Below are 24,200 nucleotides of genomic sequence, written 5' to 3'. Positions count from 1 at the left end.
CTGCAAACAATTTATTCATCACTTCTAAAACCGAGTCATAAGAACAGACGCTCAGAATTATTACATGTGGAAAGCAAGTAGTTACCAGAGGGGACAGGTCCTTTTTAACTTTAAAGGGGTTGTCCAGCTGTTAGTATTGATGACCGATCATAGGTCATCAATATATGATTGACTGTGGTCCGACACCCAGCACCCCCACTGATCAGCTGTTTTAAGAGGAGAAGGGGCTCCATGCGAGTGCCGCTTCCTTTTCATTACAATGCACTTTGTCTCAGAAGTGCAGAGTAATACAAGTACCCCCTCCTTTCAAGCTAATGGAGCAAGTACTTGTAATTACACTGCTCCACAGGAGACGAGGCATAGTGATGACCAGGAAGCTGATCAGCGGGGGTCCCGGGTGTTGGACCCCCACCAATGACCTATTGATGACCTATCCTGATGATAGGTCATCAATAGTATTGGCTGGACAACCCCTTTAAATCCCATGAGTGCCGCTTCAGGCTTAGGGTATGAGCTGTTTGGAAGCCCCTCCCTTCTGGTGTAGATGTCTCCTGGGTGGACGGTACAACTGTGGAGGCCTGCCAGCAGCCATTTAAAGGGTTTTCTGCCATTTTACTGATGACCTATCCAGTATCTGATTGATTGGTTGGGGTCCGACACCCCTGTCTCCTGTGAGTGCCGCTAGCTTCTCACCGCTTACAGGCACGGGTGCCATACAGTGTATAGTGGCTGTGCTTAGTATTGCACTCAGCCCCATTCACTTGTATGTGGATGAAGCCTCTTTTGAACCCTCTCTGTGGACTCTAAACTGCACTTTGTGAACTGGGCCTTAGACTGGCTACAAGCATGACATGTTTGTCAATGGATCCTTAAGGCAATCTCTGAGGAAATCACAACATGTAATCTGACCCCATAAAGCTACAGTTGTTTGGGAATTTTATGTCTATTTCCATCGTTCCTCTTGCCTCATGATTCATTTGGTTCATATGGTTGTATCTTTTTGGTAAATATCCAAAAATGCTTGCCTAATGCTTTTGTTCTCTTGGGAGATAAGGCACCATTGGAGGTGTCTGGCAATGCCTCTCCCCTCTCTCCTCATTGACAGCACACACCGAACATGTATGGGGGAGTTGGAAGAGATAGCCATCTCCAGACATCTGTTGATTGTGTATGGCCTTGTTAACGGCCAATATGAACTGGAATATATGGGGCTGTGTTTACAAACCAAGGGTTCACCAGGCGGTTGTTTATTCAGTTGTTGTCCCACCATCTTCTGTATTTGGCCACCTACACTGTACGGCCTCAGACAGAGGCAGGAGTTTTCAGATAACCTCCTGCAGTGCATGACCCTTTTATCCACCCTTCAAAATCAGTTTACCTATTTACATGGAAAATCTGATCTTTACCCACAGCTACCCTTATCTGCGTTGTCTAAATGTATGCATTCTTTAGTTATCAGGAAGATCTCCTCTTTTATCTGTCGACAACAAAGATTGGCTCTGATCCTGTGGTCTTTTCTGAGCCCTTTTCTTTGGTCTCTGGCCTTCTGCCACAGGTTTCTTCTGTTACGGTCTCTGCATTATACTTTACCTATGTACAGATAAGATGTAAGATGACACTTTCTGTTAGTACTTTTTAAGCTATTTGTACAAGACTTCCTCAAATAAATGATTAGCGACTCTAGCGAAAATTAATGTCTTTACAGGTTTTGATAATACTTCTAATTTAACAGCGGGCTGCTTGTTCATCAAATGCTACTGATAGGTAAAGGAAGCGTACGACAGGTGGGATTCCTCCTAGTCGTAATCTTCATTGGGTGGCAAGCCCATTTTAATGATTGCATATACAAAAAGATTTGTCACTCTTGCAAACATTTTTTTTAACACCTGCATAATTGCAGTTGTGGTCTTGATCTAAAGTAGCTGAATGGAAAAGATATTACCCAAATATTATACAAATTTGCCTTACAATACCAATGATTTAGAAACAATTTAGAATGAAGGTGCTCATGCACTATAGATAGCAGTCTACGACTATTCCTCCCGAGTGTGCATGTGTTCTCAATAGTCGGAGGGGAATGATCTAGCGGATCAGGATGTTGAAATCCATTGGGTGCCAGTGGTGTCCTTCATGTGCTAGATTCTTCACTACCTTGTGGTTTCAGTTTATAGCTATAACTGTTCCTCCTGACTCCCCCATACACAGGTCCACTTGTTTCAGCCGAGCATGCATGTGTTCCTAGTGCGGAGAGGAAGCATTAAGCCGCTGGCAGGCACTTGGCGTGGTGGCTTATCTCTCTTGTGAACAAAGGACATTAAACATGCCTAATCCTACCATCCCCCAACATCATGTCTGGGAACTCCCGCTAATAGTTGGTAGAGTCACCAGAATTGACAGACTCGACCAACTTTGCTCTTATGTGTATGTACACATTTGAAGCCGACATTTGTTACTGTGGTCGTGTAACTACTGTATGTAATGTGTGACTACGTGATTTGGAAATCACAGTGAGTAAATGTACATAAACCGGCTCATTAATCGTGCTCTTTCTGGAACCCCCTGGAACCTTTTATCCAAATCTCCTCCTTGAGCCTGTTTTCTCTAATGCATCCTGTGTAAACCCATGTTTATTAGCATCCACAACATGGAAATTACGGTTTGTGGAAATCTTTTTGGTTTCCGCCATGCTTTCACTAATGCTGTTTATCATTTTGTGGACAAAGAAATGCTGACACTGTTAAATGTGAGCCGTGTGATCCATACTGCTTCAAATATTCTGCATATTTGCTTTCTGCCTGATGTTTGTAACTTTCTATATTTGCCTCAAATCTAATATCCCAAAATGGCATTGAAGCAAGTGTCTGTGTTCTGTAATATAAACTTTCTTTATAATGTCCCCTGTAAAGAAAGATTCTCAAAATATACACACTACTTTAGCCACTTAAGGACACCGCCCCAGTTTGGGCCTTTAAAGGAACCTGTCACCTAAAAAAAAACACCTATCAAACCGCCCGCATTACCCTAAAGTAGCCAGCAGTATGTTCCAAAAGATCCTTTTCTTCCTCCGGCCAGATGCACCAAAAGCTTGAAAAACTAACTTTAATCCCCTGCATGCGCTATGTAACAGCAGAGTTTGAAGTCAAGAAGGCAGCGGCCTCCTCGCTTCAAGTGAAGATAGCCACGCCCCCTTTCCCTGCCCCTTCACCTCTGATTGACAGCCGCGCAAGTGAACGTCCTGATGCGCACACTCACACTCAGCCGGCTTTGCTGACAGCCGAAAGCGAAGGGGCAGGGAAAGGGGGGCGTGGTCCATGCTGACTTGAAGCGAGGAGGCCGCTGCCTTCTTGACTTCAAACTCTGCTGTTACATAGCGCATGCAGGGGATTAAAGTTAGTTTTTCAAGCTTTTGGTGCATCTGGCCGGAGGAAGAAAAGGATCTTTTGGAACATACTGCTGGCTACTTTAGGGTAATGCGGGCGGTTTGATAGGTGTTTTTTTTTAGGTGACAGGTTCCCTTTAAAGGCCCAAACTGGGGCGGTGTCCTTAAGTGGCTAAAGTAGTGTGTATATTTTGAAAATCTTTCTTTACAGGGGACATTATAAAGAAAGTTTATATTACAGAACACAGACACTTGCTTCAATGCCATTTTGGGATATTAGATTTGAGGCAAATATAGAAAGTTACAAACATCAGGCAGAAAGCAAATATGCAGAATATTTGAAGCAGTATGGATCACGCGGCTCACATTTAACAGTGTCAGCATTTCTTTGTCCACAAAATGATAAGATGGTACTATCTTAAACATATATGGGGATCCATAGGAGAAGTCATAAATATCTGAAAAATGTAGGTCCCATGTGAACGTACCCATACTGTTGAGTAACGCTGCTGCTACGCTTAAACTTGCCAGAATCTGAATAAATTTTTTATTTTTTTTCATTGAATTAGATGAAGATTAAAAATGGGCAATTATCATGTACTTGAAGTGGTACTTACAAGTACTTTCAATCAGCCAAAGGATGTTATATATTGAAATAGGTCTCCTATATGTTGGCAAGTTATTTCTTCAAAAATGCTAAACTCAGTTAAAAAAATATTAAGGTTTGAATCAATTGCATCTCATTAGATCAATTTATAGTATCTATTTTTCACCTTATGTGCAAAAATTATTTTCAGGGCTGTTCCTAAAGTACCTTTTAATCCATCTGCAAATGAGCAGTTAAGTGCACTATGGGCAGACCCAAGCTACTCTGTGCACCCTTGCTGCTCCTTCCTCTGACAGCTCCTTCCTCTTTCTTGAGTGACAGGGTCAGGTGAGATGACCGTGCAGGAACCTGGCTGTTGCTCCTCCTTCCTCTGCCAGCCTGTCCCTCTCCTTCTTGAGTACAAGGGTGCACAGAGTAGGGTTAGGCGATATCAAAAATATTCCAACGATAACGATATATGGAAAGTTAGCGCGATAACGATATATATTGCGATAAATGCCCATTTAGAAAAAAAAAACACTCAAAACATGTACTCGTGTTTACTTGTTGCCCCCATACATTATAATGTCTTCTTGATGCCCCCATGCAGTAATATCTCTTAGTTGCCCACCAAGTCACCTTATTTCCCCCCCCCCCTAATCTGATGGAGCTATCGTGCCCCCTGCTGCTCTATTCATTCTCTATGGGAGTGCTGAGATAGCAGTTAACAGCCATCTTCACCGCTCCCATAGAAAATGGGTTCCTCCTAGCGGAAAAACCCTGAGAGTGGGTTGTTCAGAGTGTGCACATCATAGGTGCACATTATCAGAAAGGGCCACCAGGCATCCTAAAGATGCCTTTCAGTCAAATAAAACATTGTGGGGTCATTTACTAAAGACTGGCGATTTCCATATGGGTCTTAGTCCCTACACACTACAGCCATATTACCGCAGCCCCCAGAGCGCAGTGACTGTTCTCAGCCCCGGCCTCTCTGTACAGCAGCCCCCAGAGTGCAGCGACTGTTCTCAGCCCCGGCCTCTCTGTGCAGCAGCCCCCTCTCTGTGCAGCGACTGTTCTCAGCCCCGACTCTCTGTGCAGCAGCCCTCTCTCTGTGCAGCGACTTTTCCTCAGCCCCGCCTCTCTGTGCAGCAGCCCCCTCTCTGTGCAGCGACTGTTCTCAGCCCCGGCCTCTCTGTGCAGCAGCCCCCTCTCTGTGCAGCGACTGTTCTCAGCCCCGGCCTCTCTGTGCAGCAGCCCCCTCTCTGTGCAGCGTCTGTTATCCAGCGCCAGTCTCCTGGCTCTGGGGTTTACAGCCACTAGATGCCATTTCTTTGTGACCTAAAGGACTTGTACCCCTATGACTAGGGTTTTCACAATACCAACATTTTTATTCCATTTCGGTCCCATAAAAAAGTAATGCAATACTCTATACCACGCAAAAGAAAAATTGAATGCCAAAAAAAGTGTGCATTCCGCAATTTATGGAACGTGCGGCCCATAATGCACAATGGAGACTCGTGTGTTTTTTTTTACATTTATTTTTCTGTTACGGCGTTCACACATATTTTCAATACTTTAATAGTTTGGACTTTTTAGAACGTGGGCGATCCGAATAGCTTTTTTTTTTATTGTTTATATTATTTTTTTTTATGTAAATTGGTAAAGGGGGTGATTTTAGATTTTGGTTATATATTTTTTTCACTTTTTTAATAACTATTAGCCCCCTTATGGGGCTAGAACCTGGGATCTTTTCATCCCTTGTCCTATTCACCCTAATAGAGATCTATTAGGGTGCATAGGATCTCACACTGTCCCTGCTGCCCTGTGCTTTGTGCACACAGCAGCAGGGAGCTTTCATAGCAGCCAGGGCTTCAGTAGCATCCTGGGCTGCCATGGTAACCGATTGGAGCCCTGAGATTTCACTGCTGGGGCTCCAATCAGAAGCTGCCACTGCACCACCAATGAAGAGGGGAGGGGACCCTGTGGCCACTGCCACCAATGATTATAATACTGGGAGGCGAAGTGCACTGCACATGAATGATTATAATTTATAATACTGGTGGTATGGGCGCACTGTGCCACCAATTTCATAATACAAATATAGGACTGCGGGTGGCAGCCATATCACAAGCCGGCACTGTGCCTCAATGACAGGGATCCCGCTGAACAGTGCCAATTATCCCTCAGGTGCCGCATTTGAGGGGTAAATTGCCTCAGTTCGCGGTATCGCCGCTTCCTGTCATTGAGACCAGGTGCCGGGTATGTGGTACGGCCGGCACCCGCAGTCTATATTTGAATTGAGGGTAATTCTCATTGGTGGCGCAGCGGCCACAACCCCTCCTCCTCACTATTACCTTCTCATTGGTGGCGCAGCGGCAGCCGGGTCACAGTGGGGAGGGATTCTAATGTGCGCCGGATGTTTTAGAGGCATTCAGCACTGTGACGGGCAACTGCCCCAATGAAGTCACTAAAATACTGCGGTAATTAAGAAATGGCGTAATTGCCATTTCTTAATACCGCAGTATATCGTTCGTTAATACCGGTTATTGCCCAACCCTAGCACAAGGGGAAAAAAATTTCCACAAGGAGATATTATACAGTATGGGGACTACAAGGAGACCTTATCTGTATGGGAGCCACAAGAAGAGATTATGCTGTATGGGGGCCACAAGGAGATATTATACTGCATGTGGGCCACAAGGAGATATACTGTATGGGGGCCACAAGGAGACACATACTGCATGGGTTGGGCAGGCAATGGGCCACAAGGAGACATTATATACTGTATGGGCAGGCAGCGGGGCACAAGGACATTATATACTGTATGGGCAAGCAGCGGGGCACAAGGAGACAGTTTATACTGTATGGGCAGGCAGTGGGCCACAAGGAGACATGTACTGTATTGGCTGGCCAATGGGCAGGCAGTGGGCTACAAGAGTCACTATACTGCATGGGGCCACCAGGAGACAACATACTGTCTGGACTCAGGACATAGACTGCTTACTGACTTTGCCGCCTCTCTCTTGTGCTCGGCCAGTGGGCGGAGACTTCATTATGGGAGCGAGGAGGACTCGGGGGCGCCGCTGCAGGGACTAATATGTTCTGTATGATACGCATATGCACCATGTAGGGGCTGGCTGACACAGATTTAGGAGCCGTCAGCGCGCATATGACCGCTCCTATGATGTCACAAAATACTGCGGTTATTTAGAAACGGCAATATTGCCATATCGCTGTTTCTTAATACCACGGTATATCGTTGACACTGGCAGACTTCCTTTAAGACATGCTGATAATTTTGTTAATAATCAATACAATTATTCCATGTTTTTCTTTATTCTTTACCATGGCAATAGTCATCCATGTAGAATGCATATGAAAGCTCATTTCAATCACACTATGAAACCGTATTTCTGATAATTTGTAGCAGGAAATGTTTTCTTTCATTGTGCACAAGCTTTTGTCTGTCATTTCCTTTTAGTGAACTGTACATATCTAAATCTAATTACTGCTTTCTTTTCTTTTATTATTATAGGTAAAACAGCTGATAGAGGCACTTTTCCAGTGTTTGGCAGAGATTCCGCAGTACCTGGTTGTCAGGTAAGTTTTGTTACTTTGCAAACTTCAGAAAAATTGTATACATTGGGTTGTCCAGTTGTTGAGCAGTGCCCGGGGCCCTTGCACGATACTCTACCAGTTTCATTTAGTGACCACTTGTCCTCCAAGCCCAATAGGGTAGAAGAGTATGCCAGGAGGGACAGTTTAAAGCTTCTCCAGATTTCTTGACCCCTCTTTTGCCATCCGGTGACCACACTGCATTGGTAGTTCAAGACACTTCCTGCTGTTCTTGGATGGACAGCGAATCAAACAGCAGCGCTGAACAAGCAGGTTGTGTCTTCTGTGAAGCAGTGCAGCCATCTTGGAATTGTCATATCTGCAGCTTAAAAGGAAGCACCATGTAGTGTATTCTGTCCATTCCAGAATGTGAATATTTGTGTCTTGAACTGTGTCACCATAACCATATTGTGACCCACAGAATGAGGACATCATGTCAACCTAAAGAACCATTGTAGATTTTTTTATTTTTTTATTTTTCAGTTTCAGACACAAAGAATTTTTTCCCTGTTTCCAATGCAATATGTGGCAAATTACACTGAACAAAAATATAAACGCAACACTTTTTGCATGAGCTGAACTCAAAGATCTGAAACATTTTCTACATACACAAAAGACCCATTACTCTCAATATTGTTCACAAATCTGTTTAAATCGGTGTTAGTGAGCACTTCTCCTTTGCCGAGATAATCCATCCCACCTCACAGTGTGGCATATCAAGGTGCTGATTAGAGAGCATGAATATTGCACAGGTTTGACTTAGACTTCCCACAATAAAAGGCCACTCTGAAATGTGCACAGTTTTGCCTTACTGGGGGAGGGTCAAAAAACCAGTCAGTATCTAGTGTGGCCACCATTTGCCTCACGCAGTGCAACACATCTCCTTCGCATAGAGTTGATCAGGTTGTTGATTGTGGTCTGTGGAATGTTGGTCCACTCCTCTTCAATAGCAGGAACTGGAACACGCTGTCGTATACTCCGATCCAGAGCATCCCAAACATGCTCAATGGGTGACATGTCCAGTGAGTATGGTGGCCATGCAAGAACTGGGTTGTTTTCAGCTTCCAGGAATTGTGTACAGATCCTTGCAATATGGGGCCTTGTATTATCATGCTGCAACATGAGGTGATGGTCGTCGATGAATAGCACAACAATGGGCCTCAGGATCTCGTCATGGAATCTCTGTGCATTCAAAATGCCATCAATAAAATGCACCTTTGTTCGTTGTCCATAACATATGCCTGGCCATACCATAACCCCACCGCCCACCATGGGCCACTCGATCCACAATGTTGACGTCAGCAAACCGCTCACCTATACGACTCCACACACGCTGTCTGCCATCTGCCCTGAACAGTGAAAATCGGGACTCATCTGTGAACAGAACGCCTCTCCGACTTGCCAGACACCATGAATATGAAAATTTGCCCCACTCAAGACGGTTACGACGACTAACTGCAGTCAGGCCCAGACCCCGATGAGGGACGACAAGCATGCAGATGAGCTTCCCTGAGACGGTTTCTGACAGTTTGTGCAGAAATTCTTTGGTTATGCAAACCGATTGTTGCTGCAGCTGTCTGGGTGGCTGGTCTCAGACGATCATGGAGGTGAACATGCTGGATGTGGAGGTCCTGGGCTGGTATGGTTACATGTGGTCTGCGGTTGTGAGGTCGGTTGGATGTATGCCAAATTCTCTGAAACACCTTTGGAGACAGCTTATGGTAGAGAAATAAACATTCATAGCACGGGCAACAGCTCTGGTAGACATTCCTACAGTCAGCAGGCCAATTGTACGCTCCCTCAAACGTTGCGACATCTGTGGCATTGTGCTGTTTGATCAAACTGCTCATTTCAGAGTGGTCTTTTATTGTGGGAAGTCTAAGGGCTCTTTCACACTTGCGGCAGGACGGATCCAACATGCTGTTAACCATGTCTGATCGTCCTTCCGCTATTTCGCCGTGCCTCCGGACCGCCGCTCCGTCCCCCTTGACTATAATGGGGGGCGGTGCACGGCGAAAGCCGCCGGACTGAAAAGTCGGACATGCAGGACTTTTTAGTCTGGCGGCTTTCGCCGTGCTGCGACGGAGCTCCGCCCCGTCCCCATTATAGTCAATGGCGACGGAGCGGTGGTCCGGCGGCACGGCGAAATAGCGGAAGGACGGATCCGACATGGTTAACAGCATGTCTGATTCGTCCTGCCGCAAGTGTGAAAGAGCCCTAAGACACACCTGTGCAATATTCATGCTCTCTAATCAGCACCTTGATATGCCACACTGTGAGGTGGGATGGATATCTCGGCAAAGGAGAAGTGCTCACTAACACCGATTTAGACAGATTTGTGAACAATATTTGAGAGTAATGGGTCTTTTGTGTATGTAGAAAATGTTTCAGCTCTTTCGGTTTTGCTCCCATTTTGCATGAGCTGAACTCAAAGTGTTGCGTTTTGTATTTTTGTTCAGTGTATGTGCCATTAAAAAAAAAAATACAATTTGTATCACATACAAGTCTTCATATGGCTATGTAAATAAAAAATGAATCTGGCTAACTAATGGAAGGCAGAAAGGAAAAAAGGAAGGCGAAAAAAAAAATGTCCCTGGTCCTTAAAGGGTTAAGAAAACTTGATTGAGCAAAATGCATGTGAAACTCCATAGAGCTGTTGGTGCAGATAAACTAGGGTCTTGCTTGTTCAAACCTGTTTCATGCCAAGCTCGGCTAGTCACAGACTGAATGAATTCTTTGAAGTGCTTGCAGAACATATTTCAGCAATGTAAGTGGTCATTTAACCTGTGAGTAGACACAGCTGTATCTTGCATCCACGGCTGATCTTAATTTTGTGAATTGCACATGGATCCGTTCATTTCTTGAGTCCACACCAAAAGTACGATACCTGGATGTCATCTGTGTGCTGTCGTGTGTCTGTTTTGCAAATCATAGAGCAGGGATGGCCAACCTGCAGCTCTCCAGCTGTTGCAAAACTCCCAGCATGGCAAGATTGCCTACAGCTATCAGCCTACAGCAGGGGCATGGTGGGAATTGTAGTTTTAACAACAGCTGGAAGAGCCGCAGGTTGGCCATCCCTGTCATAGAGCATGTCCAATTCTTGTCCATATTGCGGACGAGACTAATCAAGTTGTCCGTATTTTGCAGATCTGTGATTTGCGGACTGAAATATGGACAGTTGTAGTGTGCATGAGGCCTAAATATGTATGGAGTAATTCAAATGCATTTCTCTAATTATTTCAAGCATTACTTTTTAGGGTCCATTCACACGTCCGGTAGTGACAAGAATAGGCAGTTCTATGGAGGTGCCAGCCGGGTGTATTGCGGATCCACAATTTGCACGTTTAGTGTCTCCAAAGTCTGAGAGCCATATTTATTTTTTATTTTTGGCCGATTGTCTTAGGTAGGGGCTCATTTTTTGCGGATGAGGTGACTGTTAGATTGGTACTATTCTGGGTGGCATACGCCTTTTTGATCACTTGGGGTTGCACTTTTAGTAATGTAAGGTGACAACAAAATGTTGTTGTTTTTTTAGCACAGTTTTTATAATATTTTTTTTTTTACGGTGTTCATCTGAGGGGTTAGGTCATGTGATATTTTTATAGAGCAGTCGATACGGATGCGGCGATACCTAATATGTCTACGTTTCTTATTTTCCTATTTTTTTACAATTTTTTCTTACTTTATTTTGGGAAAAGAAACGCTTTTTTTTTTTCACTTTTTTTTTTTACTTTTTATATTTGTCCCACTGTTGTGGGACTTTACCTTTGCAGGGTTTGATCCCTGTTTCAACTCTGTACAATACATTATGTATTGTACTGAATTTAACTGTCAGTGTCTTACATAGTAAGATGCTGACAGTTGCCTAGGAGACCCAGCCCTCAGGATGGGATCTCCTGGCAGGTAGCTGGCAGGCTCCTATGCTCTGGAAGGCATTGGGGCTGCCATGGCAATCATCGGCCCCCTGTCAGCGCAGCGCGGGGGGCGATGGAATCGGAGGGAGCCCCCCTCCCTCTGTAAGCCCCCACACTTGCAGTGGGTCAGCGCTGACCGCGGCATGTGAAAGAGTTAATCCAGCGGCATCACTGCATTCAGCGATGCCGGTGGATGCAGCAGAGGTCTGGCTATCGGTAATAGCTCCTGCACCCGCCCGATCACATCACGTACATGCACGTGGGAATGCGGTAAGGCATCACATTCTCCCACGTACATGTACGTGATTTTGCGGGAAGCGGTTAATAAACCCTAGGCTGGCGCAGGCTTCTTCATAACTCATAAGTTCTGAATGTAAGACAGCCTAATTTAGGTATATTTCAGATTGATAAATGACCCCTTAAATTTCTATGGCATTGCCATATTCTGACACCCATAACTTTTTATATATCTGTCTATGGAGCTGTGTGAGAGCTCTTTTTTTGTGTGGCAATCTGTAGTTTTTTATTATTCCATTTTGATAATGGAATTATCACTTTTTATTCAATTTATATTCATGTGGTGCCATTCACTAATGTTCCATATCGGTCTGCTGGAGCGGTCATCAGTATTAAAGTCTTGGAAAACCTTTTTAAGTTGTATTGCATTCCTTGTATAATTTTGTTTCACAAGAAAAGCTGTTGTCAGCTGTTATATTACCTGTAGTATTTTTATAAAAAGTGTTTGAGTTGTGAACGTGCCAAATATACGGTATGCATGAAGGACTCCATGTGTTCATCTTAACTGTCCTAATAGAAAAAAATGGTTACTTGGTTACTCCATATGATGCCATACTGTGCATACTTGTGCTGTATTGATGGCTCCATACAACCTCGCGTTTTGTGCGGATCGACATGGATGGATCCGTTCAGATAATACAACCGTCTGCATCCGTTGTGAACGGATCCGTTTGTATTATTTTTAACATAGCCAAGACGGATCCGTTTGTATTATGTCTTCTATAGCCAAGACGGATCAGTCTTGAACACCATTGAAAGTCAAAGGAGGACGGATCCGTTTTCTATTGTCAGTGGAAAACGGATCCGTCCCCATTGACTTACATTGTGTGCCAGGACAGATCAGTTTGGTTCAGTTTCATCAGACTTTTGGTGTCCATCTCTAAAGCGGAATGGAGACTGAACTGATGCAATCTGAGCGGATTTTTTTTCCATTCAGAATGCATTAGAATGCAAACTGATCCGTTTTGGACCCGCTTGTGAGATCCCTGAACGGATCTCACAAATGGAAAGCCAAACGCGAGTGTGAAAGTAGACTACCAAAGACCGTAATGCTAGTGTGTGCATGAGGCCTAAGGGTGCCTGCACACAGTGCAGATTGGTGTGCAGGAAATCAGCACCAAAAACAGACTAAAAAAGCTCTATACTATTTATTGCGGCTTTGGTGCATTTTTTTATATATTTTTTTGGTGTGGATTTGAAACTATTTTGCCGCAGATCTCGCCCCTTCCATTGAAAAGGTTTGAAAAGCGCACAAACTCAGCAACAATTGACATGCTGTGGATTTTAAAATCCAAATGGCAGGTCAAATTCCACACCCAAGAGAAAAAAGCTAAATGTACATGAGATTTGTCTAATCTCATACGTTTTGCTGGTACTGTATTACGCTGCGGTTTTTCAGAGGAAAAAAAAGCTTGTAATCTGCACCATTTGCCACCCTAATGGAAATTCTGTAAAAAAATAATAATAATATATGATTCCCAATGTGGTTCCCTAGGAAGAGGTCTTTACATTGTCTTATTGGCCAGATTACTGTGAATACTCTGACAGATGAATGTCATTCTCTTATGCATATTCTAGATGCTTCATGTGCAGATTGATGACTAAAATTCTCTTATAATTGGGAAAAACTTGACATCGGACTTATTAATGATCAGCAAAGCCAAATTGTCCGATTGCGAATGCAGAACACACATGATTTTTTGGGTGGGTAGCTGTAGAAGATTGGAGTGAATGTGTGATCAGATTTCCACAGGATGACTTGAATGCTTACAGGTTAAGCACAAAGCTGTTAATGAAACCTTGTCTGAGACAATTATGATCCTCTCTGGTGTTTTAACGTCTCATTTTCTGCCAGTTGCTATTGATTACTCATTCACAATTCTTTTGTTCTTGAAATTGTAACAACTGTATTTCACTTCAGTATCTAATGAGATTCTTAGGATTGGATCATTTAAACACCATGCTTATAATTGCCAACTTAGCCATACAATTTCATTGTTAAGCCCATTTACATTATAATGTGAAAAATGTCCTGCATTTCAAAAATCTGGGCAGTGTTTAAAAACTTCAGCGCTATTTAGCAATGGAGGGAAACTTACTGCTGATGGACAGCATGTTTGCGCGGGGCAGATTGTCTTCTAGAATCAAAATGTCTACCAAATTGATCTTCAGTGCAGTGCCGTAATGACAAATGATCATTCTTTTCAAAAAGTCAACATTACCACTTACAATAAAAAATATCTGATATTGATGGAACTGATTTGTGCCTGTTGCAGATATAGGACGAGAGTTATTAAACTGGCGTACAGTAGAACTGGATTAATTATCCATAGCAACCAGACTCCACCTTTCATTTTACAAAGGAGCTGTGAAAAATGAAAGGTGGAATCTGATTGGTTGCTATGGGCAACTTAGCAAGTTCTACATACTTTACACCAGTTTGATAAATCTCCCCCCATTGTACCCACAGTTGTTTTCCATTTCAGCCTCTCATGCGTAGGACCTGTAAGCATTTAACATGGATCTGCAAAATACAGAAGCAGTCCATGTGTCCACAATAAAAAATTTATTTTTTTTGCAGATGCTTTGACTTCAGTGGATCCACATTTTGCGGACAAATATACAACATGTTGTATCTTTTGTGGAACAGACATACAGATGCGGAAAGCACACAGGTGATTCCATGTGCTTTCCGCATCAGTATGTTCATTCCTCAAAAGATAGAACATGTCATATACATGTCAGCAATATGCGGACCCATTGAGGTCAATGGGTTCGGAGAAAAAAAATGCAGATGGCACACAGACCGCCTCCATATTTTGTGCATCTGTTGCTTTGCGGACCACAAAATGCTTACTGTTGTGTGTTTGAGGCCTTAAAGGGAACCTGTCACCAGGATTTTGTGTATAGAGCTGAGGACATGGGTTGCTAGATGGCCCGCTAGCACATCTGCAATACCCAGTCCCCATAGCTCTGTGTGCTTTTATTGTGTAAAAAAAACAAATTGATACATATGCAAATTACCTGAGATTAGTCCTGTACCTGACTCATCTCAGGGACAGGACTCATCTCAGGTTAATTTGCATATGTATAAAAAAAAAATTTTTACACAATAAAAGCACACAGAGCTATGGGGACTGGGTATTGTGGATGTGCTAGCGGCCATCTAGCAACCCATGTCCTCAGCTCTATACCCAAAATCCCAGTGACAGGTTCCCTTTAAGCTGAGTTCACATCTGTATTTGGCTTTCCGTTCTTCTGATCCGCCAGCAGAAAAGAAAATTTTTTAAGCATCAATTGTGCTCAGTTTGTCTGTTTCATCAGACATGAATTATTTTTGCAAAATTGCTAATATAGTAAAGGAAGCTCACCAGTTATCCTGGAACCGAGCCTGCTGACCACCCCTCAGAATTGCTATAACCAAACTAATAATAAAAATAAGGGCTGGCTCACAGTAATTTGCACACAATTCCACTATTTAATTCCAAATTTAAAACCTTTGCTTGGTTTTCCTTCCTTTGAGGGATATCTGGCTTTCACTGTGATGAAGAGACCCATAATTGGGGCTCCACAGTTATTTTGCATATTGCTGTTTCCCAGGGAGCTTTGCACTTTGGATTGCTGTGTCGTGACTCTTAAATGAGGCTCCACAGTGTTTTCTGTAGCTGGTCTTCCTAAGATCAGCTATTGTTTTGTTTGACTTTTTTATATAAAACACAATACATTTAAAACTATACCAATATATATGACTAAAAAGCATAATTCATATCATCTGTTTCATGAACCAGGTCCCTTTTAAATGCGGAGCTCACGCATGTATCACAAAATATAAAAAATAATACAAAACATGGTTTCCTTATTAGTTTCTTCACTCTGGACGTGTGGTTAGTAATTTTAGTTGTTGTTTAGTTGCATTCACACAGTTGTCTTAGGGTACTTTCACACTAGCGGCACTGAGTTCCGTCCTAGGGGCTCAATACCGGAAAAGAACTGATCAGTTTCATCCCCATGCATTCTGAATGGAGAGAAATCCGTTCAGGATGTCTTCAGTTCAGTCACTGAACGGCATTTTGGAGGGAGGAATACTGCAGCATGCTACGGTATTATCTCCGTCCAAAATTCCGGGTCAGTTGCCGGAATGCCGAATCCGTCATTAATTTACATTGAAATGTTTTAGTGCCTTTTAAAAATACTGCAATGCCGGATCCGTCCTTCCTGTCTGCGCAATGTGAAAAAAATAGAAACAGATCCGTTTGTCCGTATGACAAACGGACAGACAGATCCGTTCTTGCAATGCATTTGTGAGACGGATCCGTCTACAAATGCTGTCCGTTTGCATGCAGATTGCCAGATCCGGCAGGCAGTTCCAGCGACGGAACTGCTTGCCGGATCACTCTGCCGCAAGTGTGAAAGTAGCCTTAGGCCTCTTTCACACTTGCGTTGTCCGGATCCAGCGTGTACTCCACTTGCCAGAATTAAACTCCGGATCCGGAAAAAAACGCAAGTGTACTGAAAGCATTTGAAGACGGAACCGTCTTCCAAATGCTTTCAGTGTTACTATGGCACCCAGGACGCTATTAAAGTCCTGGTTGCCATAGTAGGAGCGGGGAGCGGTTTACTTACAGTCCGTGCGGCTCCCGGGGCGCTCCAGAATGACGTCAGAGCGCCCCATGCGCATGGATGACGTGATCCATGCGATCACATGATCCATGCGCTTGGGGCGCCCTGACGTCACTCTGGAGCGCCCGGGGAGCCGCACGGACTGTAAGTATACCGCTCCCCCGCTCCCCACTACTACTATGGCAGCCAGGACTTTAGCGTCCCGGCCGCCATGGTAACCATTCAGAAAAAGCTAAATGTCGGCTCCGGCAATGCGCCGAAACGACGTTTAGCTTAAGGCGGATCCGGATCAATGCCTTTCAATGGGCATTAATTCCGGATCCGGCCTTGCGGCAAGTGTTCCGGATTTTTGGCCGGAGCAAAAGCGCAGCATGCTGCGGTATTTTCTCCGGCCCAAAAAACGTTCCGTTCCGGAACTGAAGACATCCTGATGCATCCTGAATGGATTTCTCATCATTCAGAATGCATTAGGATAATCTGATCAGGATTCTTCCGGCATAGAGCCCGACGACGGACTTTATGCCGGAAGACAAGAACGCAAGTGTGAAAGAGCCCTTAGTTAGTTATGCTCTTGTAAAGCTTTCTCACGATCTGTTATGTAGTTAGATGTGCAGTGCCAGTTCTCAATTAGCTCCCTTGTTATGCACATATATAACCATAGCACATAATTATCAGTACACAGTTGGTTTTTACAGCACTTGCTGTGTATATTACTCACGGTCTCATAACAATTTTGCGCTGCTTTACCTCCAACCTGCCTTAGATCGTGATAATTTGGTTATATCGCTCCTTGCTGAGCGTCTTCGTGTTGAACTTGGACTGGAGTTGCGCTGTGTTAAAGTTCTTTATGAATGACAATCCACACTGTCCGATAAGAAACCGCCACCAGACGCGTTTCGGAACTAGTAGTTCCTTCCTCAGTGGTAAAAAGGCAATGAATAGCTGAGTTTTAAACCGTTCTTGGTCAGTTTCAATTTCCGGACCGGATCATGATGGGACAAACTGGTTTTTAAGTATCAGTACATATTATACCTTTAGGTGGCACGTTATCTGTTTGTATCAATACACATACTGCATTTAACAATCGCATTTGTGTATACTGATCATATTAATGGTTATTGTCTTGTCTCTTATGTCATAAACGTCACCTAATTTATAGGTGTCAATACACATTATCCATTTAGCTGCCGGATTTACATCAACACACATATTGCATTTGCCTCCCATATATTAATAATGATGGTGGATACTACACCATCTTTTATCACATGGGTTCTACCTACTTTATACGTGTCAATATATATTATGCATTTGACTGCCATGTTTGTGTCAGATGCGTATAATCTATTTAACTACCGCAAATGCTTATAAATATGGATACACATACGCATTGTATATTTGTATTATGCAGTATTAATAAATATTACTCATTTGTATGTCATTTAAACAATATAATTTATAAGTCACAATATATAATATATGTGTGTGTGTGTGTATGTGTGTGTGTGTATGTGTATATATATATATATATATATATATATATATATATATATATAAATATAAATAATGGGGGGGACTGATAGGTGTGGGGGATGGGGGGGAAGGTCGCAGGAAGCGTCAGTGCGCTGATATACAGCCTGGCAAGCCCATAACTAAGACTGTGTGAATGCAACTAAATAACTAAAATTACTAACCACACGTCCAGAGTGAAGAAACGAATAAGGAAATGTGTTTTTTATATATATATTTTTTTATATTTTGTGATACATGTGTGAGCTCCGCATTTAAAGGGACCTGGTTCATGAAACAGACGATATGAATTATGCTTTTTAGTCATATATATTGGTATAGTTTTTAATGTATTGTAAATCCAGAGGAGCAGACTACCGGAGTTACAGTATCCAGCATAGCCAGATACTGCTAAGCACGTCAGATCCCCATTCACTTAATGGAATCTGGTGGGTTACTGGCATAAATGCAGCAGAATTTTTCCAACAGAATACTGGCATTTATGATGGAAAGCTGCCAGATCCCCACCACATCCCATTATCGTATTATAGATACATTTACAAGTTTATAGTCATTTTAGCCAACTGATTACAGATAGTCATCACCTGGAGAGAGGCTGCGTCTGTTTAACCTTTTATCTGATAGTCATAAAATGATATTTCTGTGAAACAATGTTCCATCAGCTGTCGTGAATTGTACTGACCTAATGCTGACAGTACAATTCATTACAGATGATTTTAGGCAGGATACACAGCATTATAAATAATTATAATGACGCGAGGACCTATTACAAGACCAAAGTCCAGGACGGGAAATGATGTTCCCACACAGAGCAGGTTTCTCATCTGAAACCGGCCTAAGAATATAGTCAGATGACTAAGCAAGTACAGTATATACACTCTGTCCACAGCCTTTTACATCTCTTGGGTCTCTGTGTACTTTTTTTTTCTGTTGAAGCCCTGAAGGGCAGGATCAGTTATAATCAATACTATCTCTTAATTTACTCGAATGAGCAGATAAATCAGCAGAGTTGACCAATAACATTGATTTTGTTCTCTGAAAAAGACTACAGAGTGCAGTATTGAAATTGTTCTTCACAACTTTGTATGGCATTAGGGCAAGATCATTTTCAAAATTGTATCATTTCTATGTTGCCTTACACAAAATTATATCTATACCCGTTTCCTGAAAGTCTACTTTTAATGGGCTCTCTGTTGGCAGCTCCCATAGTGAAATGGTGCTGATGAAGGGTCTTGTGACCTTTCTCAGCCTTCTTGCGCTGTGCCTGCGCTAATCTGTAATACACCTTTGGCCCTGCAGTTCCATTCAAAGCATTTTGTTCAGTATGGTGGCGGTATGACCAGATCGCCTTTTTGCTCTAACGTGGCATATGGAAAAAGGAACTCTGATTACAGTAGAAATTTCTAGAATTAAAGTGTGAATTATATAGTAAAAGTTCAGTGATCATTTCATGACCGAAAGGGCTGAGCGCTCTTAGTCTTTGGCTCTGCTCACAATCTCCTCTGAACACTGAGCAAGCAGTGTATGTACTCGTAGACTTGACATAATCAGGATCCCGCATCGCTCCGCACACCAAGGAAAGACCATCGGAACAGATAAATTCTGCCCCTTTATTTTAACTAGGTCTCAACACCTGGACCCACACCAATGAATACAGCTGACACCGCGCTATGACATTTCAGGGGATTTCTGAAATAAGTTTCTTTTAATTATTGAATTAATCATTACTGAGATTTTCTGGCTTTGTTTGGACAATAGGTCTTGGCTAACTGTTCTGTAAATGATTAACGTTCTAGACTAGCGATTATTGCTTGAATTCTCATATAATTAGAATTTCTGAAATTATCGCACATGTGATAACGTGCAGCAATTAAACGTTGAGCCATAAATTGTTTATTTTACGTGTATTGGACAAATCTGCCCGATTGAAAGATTGTTAGTCACCACCAAATTTCTTAATCCGAAATCTGCCAATCTGTCATTAGCAGATCTCCCGGCAGAGGAATGGACTATCAGAGTTTACCATATCCGGTAACTAGGGCTGCAGTAAATGATTATTTTAGTAATCGAGTATTCTATTGATTATTTTTTATGATTAATCGAGTAATCTAATAAGAAGAAAATAATTAATGCGGTTTTCCTTTATAAAAACTCATCAGACCCTGTGCGATCAGCCCAAGTGCATCAGTTCCCCCAGTGCCATCAGCTCTCCCCACCCTAGTGCCTTCAACTCCACTCCCCCACCCTAGTGCCTTCAGCTCCACTCCCCCACCCTAGTGCCTTCAGCTCCAATCCCCCACCCCAGTGCCTTCAGCTCCACTCCCCCACCCCAGTGCCTTCAGCTCCACTCCCCCACCCCAGGGCCTTCAGCTCCAATTCCCCACCCCAGGGCCTTCAGCTCCAATCCCCCACCCCAGGGCCTTCAGCTCCAATCCCCCACCCCAGGGCCTTCAGCTCCAATCCCCACCCCAGGGCCTTCAGCTCCAATCCCCCACCCCAGGGCCTTCAGCTCCAATCCCCCACCCCAGGGCCTTCAGCTCCAATCCCCCACCCCAGGGCCTTCAGCTCCAATCCCCCACCCCAGGGCCTTCAGCTCCTCTCCCCCAGTACCATCAGCCCCTCCATGCCATTCATTGCCATGTCCCCCACTCCCCCAGTGCCATCAGATCAGCCTCTCCATGTTCCCAGTCCCCCAGGGCCATCAGGTCAGCCCCTCCATGTCCCCCAGGGCAATCAGATCAGCCCCTCCATGTCCCCCAGGGCCATCAGATCAGCCCCTCCATGTCCCCCAGGGCCATCAGGTCAGGCCCCTCCATGTCCCTACTCCCCCAGTGCCATGTCCCCAGCGCCAGTTAAATAAAATACTTACCTTTCCTGTAGGGACACCGCTCCACAGCTCCTTCCTCTTCTCCGCGCGCTGCACTGGATCCTGACATCACATAGCGTCCGGTCATAGTACGCGCTTACGTGTGCTATGACCTGACGATGTGTCAGGATCCAGTGCAGCGCGGTACGTGCCGGCGGGTGACCATGGAGCGGTAAGTAATAGCAAGCGCTTTACTCCCACTCCTTGATCACACGACACAAACGAATCCTCGATGCAAAAAATGTATGCTTTAACTCCCATAGTTTGGTCCTGTGCTGTACAGACTGTCTTCGTTTTGTACCAAGGGTGTAAACATAGGCTTAGTCTCGTCTTACATCCTCCTGCACCTTGAACCTTTACAGAATAGTTAATGCGACTATTGTATCAGTTCAAAACTATTATTTTCCATCTGTTGTCCTAACAGAATTCAAAAGTATTTTTTTCTGGACTTGTCGCTTGTTTTTAGAAAGTACAATGTGCCCAATACTCCAGAAGGCATCGGATTAAGAGTGTGTAGGCTGACAGGTGTCATGGTGATTTAGGCAATTTATTAACTCTGGACAGAATGTCCCCTAGGAATTTAAGTGTTCTGTATTCTGTCAGCAGTAATCAATCCATCATAAAGGATTACTCTTGCAGGGTCATCAAAAGTGAGGCACACAGAATGGGGGAAAAAGTGGTGACAAATATAATTTTGCATGTTTCTAAACAATAAATATATAGACTGCTATTTTTCGCTATTATTTGCACATCTTAAAACCTAAATTGTTTATTTGTGAACTATTTGAGAGATATACCAGTAGCATGTAGATTGTAAGCCCTCACGGGCAGGGCCCTCTCTCCTTCTGTACCAGTCTGTAACTCGTCTTGCTCATGCTTGGTGCTGTTTTCTGTATTATGTATGTATACCCTTTTAATATGTACAGAGCTATGGAATGAATGGCGCTATAATAATAATCTGTAGGGCTTGCACCACCAATAGGTGCAGATCACACTGTATTAGGAACTGTCAAGTAGTAGGAAACAACCCAAATACATTTTTTGGGTCATCCATGGGTATTATAACTTCACATCTTAGATAACAGCATCCTTATAGTGCGATTATTCAATACATAGTACCTTTTTCTGTGGCTTAGTTTCTTTAAAAACCGCACTTTTATAATATGTTAATTACCTCGCTACCAGCAAGTAGGGCGGCTACTTGCTGGTAGCCACCGCATCCTCCTTTCAAAAAAACGCCCCATCCTCCTGTTGATTGACAGGGCCAGCGAGCGCTCTCCTCCTCCGGCTGGCCCTGTCAGCATTTCAAATCCTGCGCCTTGCGTTTCTTCATTCGGCACAGGCGCTCTGAGAGAAGGACCCTTGCTTCCTCAGCACTCCCTCAGTGCGCCTGCGCCGATGACGTCACCTCTAAACCCGAAAGAGAAGACGTCATCGGCGCAGGCGCACCGAGGAAGTGCTGAGGAAGCGAGCGTCCTTCTCTCAGAGCGCCTGCGGAGAATGAAGACACGTAAGGCGCAGGCGCGGGATTTGAATTGCAGACAGGGCCAGCCGGAGGAGGAGAGCGCTCGCTGGCCCTGTCAATCAACAGGAGGAGGGGGCGTTTTTTTGAAAGGAGGATACGGCGGCTACCAGCAAGTAACTGCCCTACTTGCTGGTAGCGAGGTAATTAACATATTATAAAAGTGCGGTTTTTAAAGAAACTAAGCCACAGAAAAAGGTAAGAGCACTATATATTGAATAATCGCACTATAAGGATTTTAATTAGCCCAAAAATGAAAAATTACTTTTAGGGGGGTGACAGAAGCCCTTTAATCCTCTATCTGACCAGTATATTGGTTCACTCATATTTATAGAAACATAGAATGTGTCGGCAGATAAGAACCATTTGGCCCATCTAGTCTGCCCAATATACTGAATACTAAGAATAGCCCCTGGCCCTATCTTATATGAAGGATGGCCGTATGCCTATCCCATGCATGCTTAAACCCCTTCACTGTATTTGCAGCTACCACTTCTGCAGGAAGGCTATTCCATGCATCCACTACTCTCTCAGTAAAGTAATACTTCCTTATATTACTATTAAACCTTTGCCCCTCTAATTTAAAACTATGTCCTCTTGTAGCAGTTTTTCTTCTTTTAAATATTCTCTCCTCTTTTACCTTGTTGGTTCCCTTTATGTATTTAAAAGTTTCTATCATATCCCCTCTGTCTCGTCTTTCTTCCAAGCTATACATGTTAAGGTCCTTTATTTATTTTAATTTGCCAACAATGCTGTATTAGTATGTATATATGTGATTACATCCATATATAAATGTTATCCTCAGCTTGTAATATCAAACAAAACCACAATTTATTGCAAACTGAAGCTCAAGAATTTTGGCTAGCTTAAAACATCACCCATAGTAACATAGTAACAGTACATAAGGCCGAAAAAAGACATTTGTCCATCCAGTTCAGCCTCTCATCCTGCAAGTTGATCCAGAGGAAGGCAAAAAAAACTGAGGTAAGAGCCAATTTTCCCCACTTTAGGGGAATAAAAAATTCCTTCCCGACTCCAGAATAACTCCCTGGATCAGCGACCCCTCTCTAGTAGCTATAGCCTGTAATATTATTACACTCCAGAAATACATCCAGGCCCCTCTTGAACTCTTTTTGTGAACTCACCATCACCACCTCCTCAGGCAGAAAGTTCACGATCGTGTGAAAGAGGCTTAAAGGTATATTTATGTTAAATACGCCTCCTTGAGATCAGATTCAGCAGTTAGAACAGTTTCTTGTGTACCAGCTGCTCTGGAAATGACGATTAAGAAAACAATATCTCATTAAGTATCAAGGCAGTTGTCTTAGTCATGCATTAAAAAAAGGCCTGCAATTACTAAAGTAAGCAGGGAAATGGCTAGTTCTCAGGGCTCACTTTTTCAGTCTGTACGGGGAAAACTGTTTGGGGGTTCTTTTTTTTGCCAGCATGTTATATTTTTGATTACGGTATATTCTGTTCTACTTATTACAAAATCTGCATTCAAAATCATGGTAAAAAGAAATTTAAAATGCTTTCTAAAATATCATGGTGGTTGTATTTTTCAGACCAGCCTGATCCGAACCGACATTGGACTTGGAAGTTCGGGGCAGCTTCCAACCTCAGGAAAACCCGGAAGCCCTTATTTTCCATTTTCTGCATCAGGTTCTCGTCGACGGCCCTTACAGGACACCCCGGCCATAGGTAATTGGTGACAAGTTTTTTTTTTTTTTTTTAGAAAGTGCCCCAGAAGTTATGAATGTTCCTTTTCTCGCCCTCCCTGCTTTGTGTATACTCACAAGTTTTATATGCATTTTGTGCAGGGATTATGAATGTGATCAATCGAGGAAATATATGAAATAGAAGAATCTGTT

General features: G+C 43.4%; 1 protein-coding gene across 7 annotated transcripts in view; it reads left to right on the top strand.

Annotated features, from left to right (window-relative positions):
• Window positions 1-24,200, top strand: part of TCF12 (transcription factor 12) — a 171,948-nt gene that overhangs the window by 95,375 nt on the left and 52,373 nt on the right. For all 7 annotated transcript variants that reach the window (XM_040413898.1, XM_040413902.1, XM_040413903.1 and 4 more), the window contains 2 exons: window positions 7,501-7,565; window positions 23,895-24,030. In XM_040413898.1, coding sequence (XP_040269832.1) covers window positions 7,501-7,565; window positions 23,895-24,030 — 201 coding nt within the window. The remainder of the gene's footprint in view (window positions 1-7,500; window positions 7,566-23,894; window positions 24,031-24,200) is intronic.

Source organism: Bufo bufo, chromosome 1 (assembly GCF_905171765.1).
Source record: "Bufo bufo chromosome 1, aBufBuf1.1, whole genome shotgun sequence".
NCBI lineage: Eukaryota > Metazoa > Chordata > Amphibia > Anura > Bufonidae > Bufo > Bufo bufo.
This window is presented reverse-complemented; position numbering and strand designations above follow the sequence as displayed.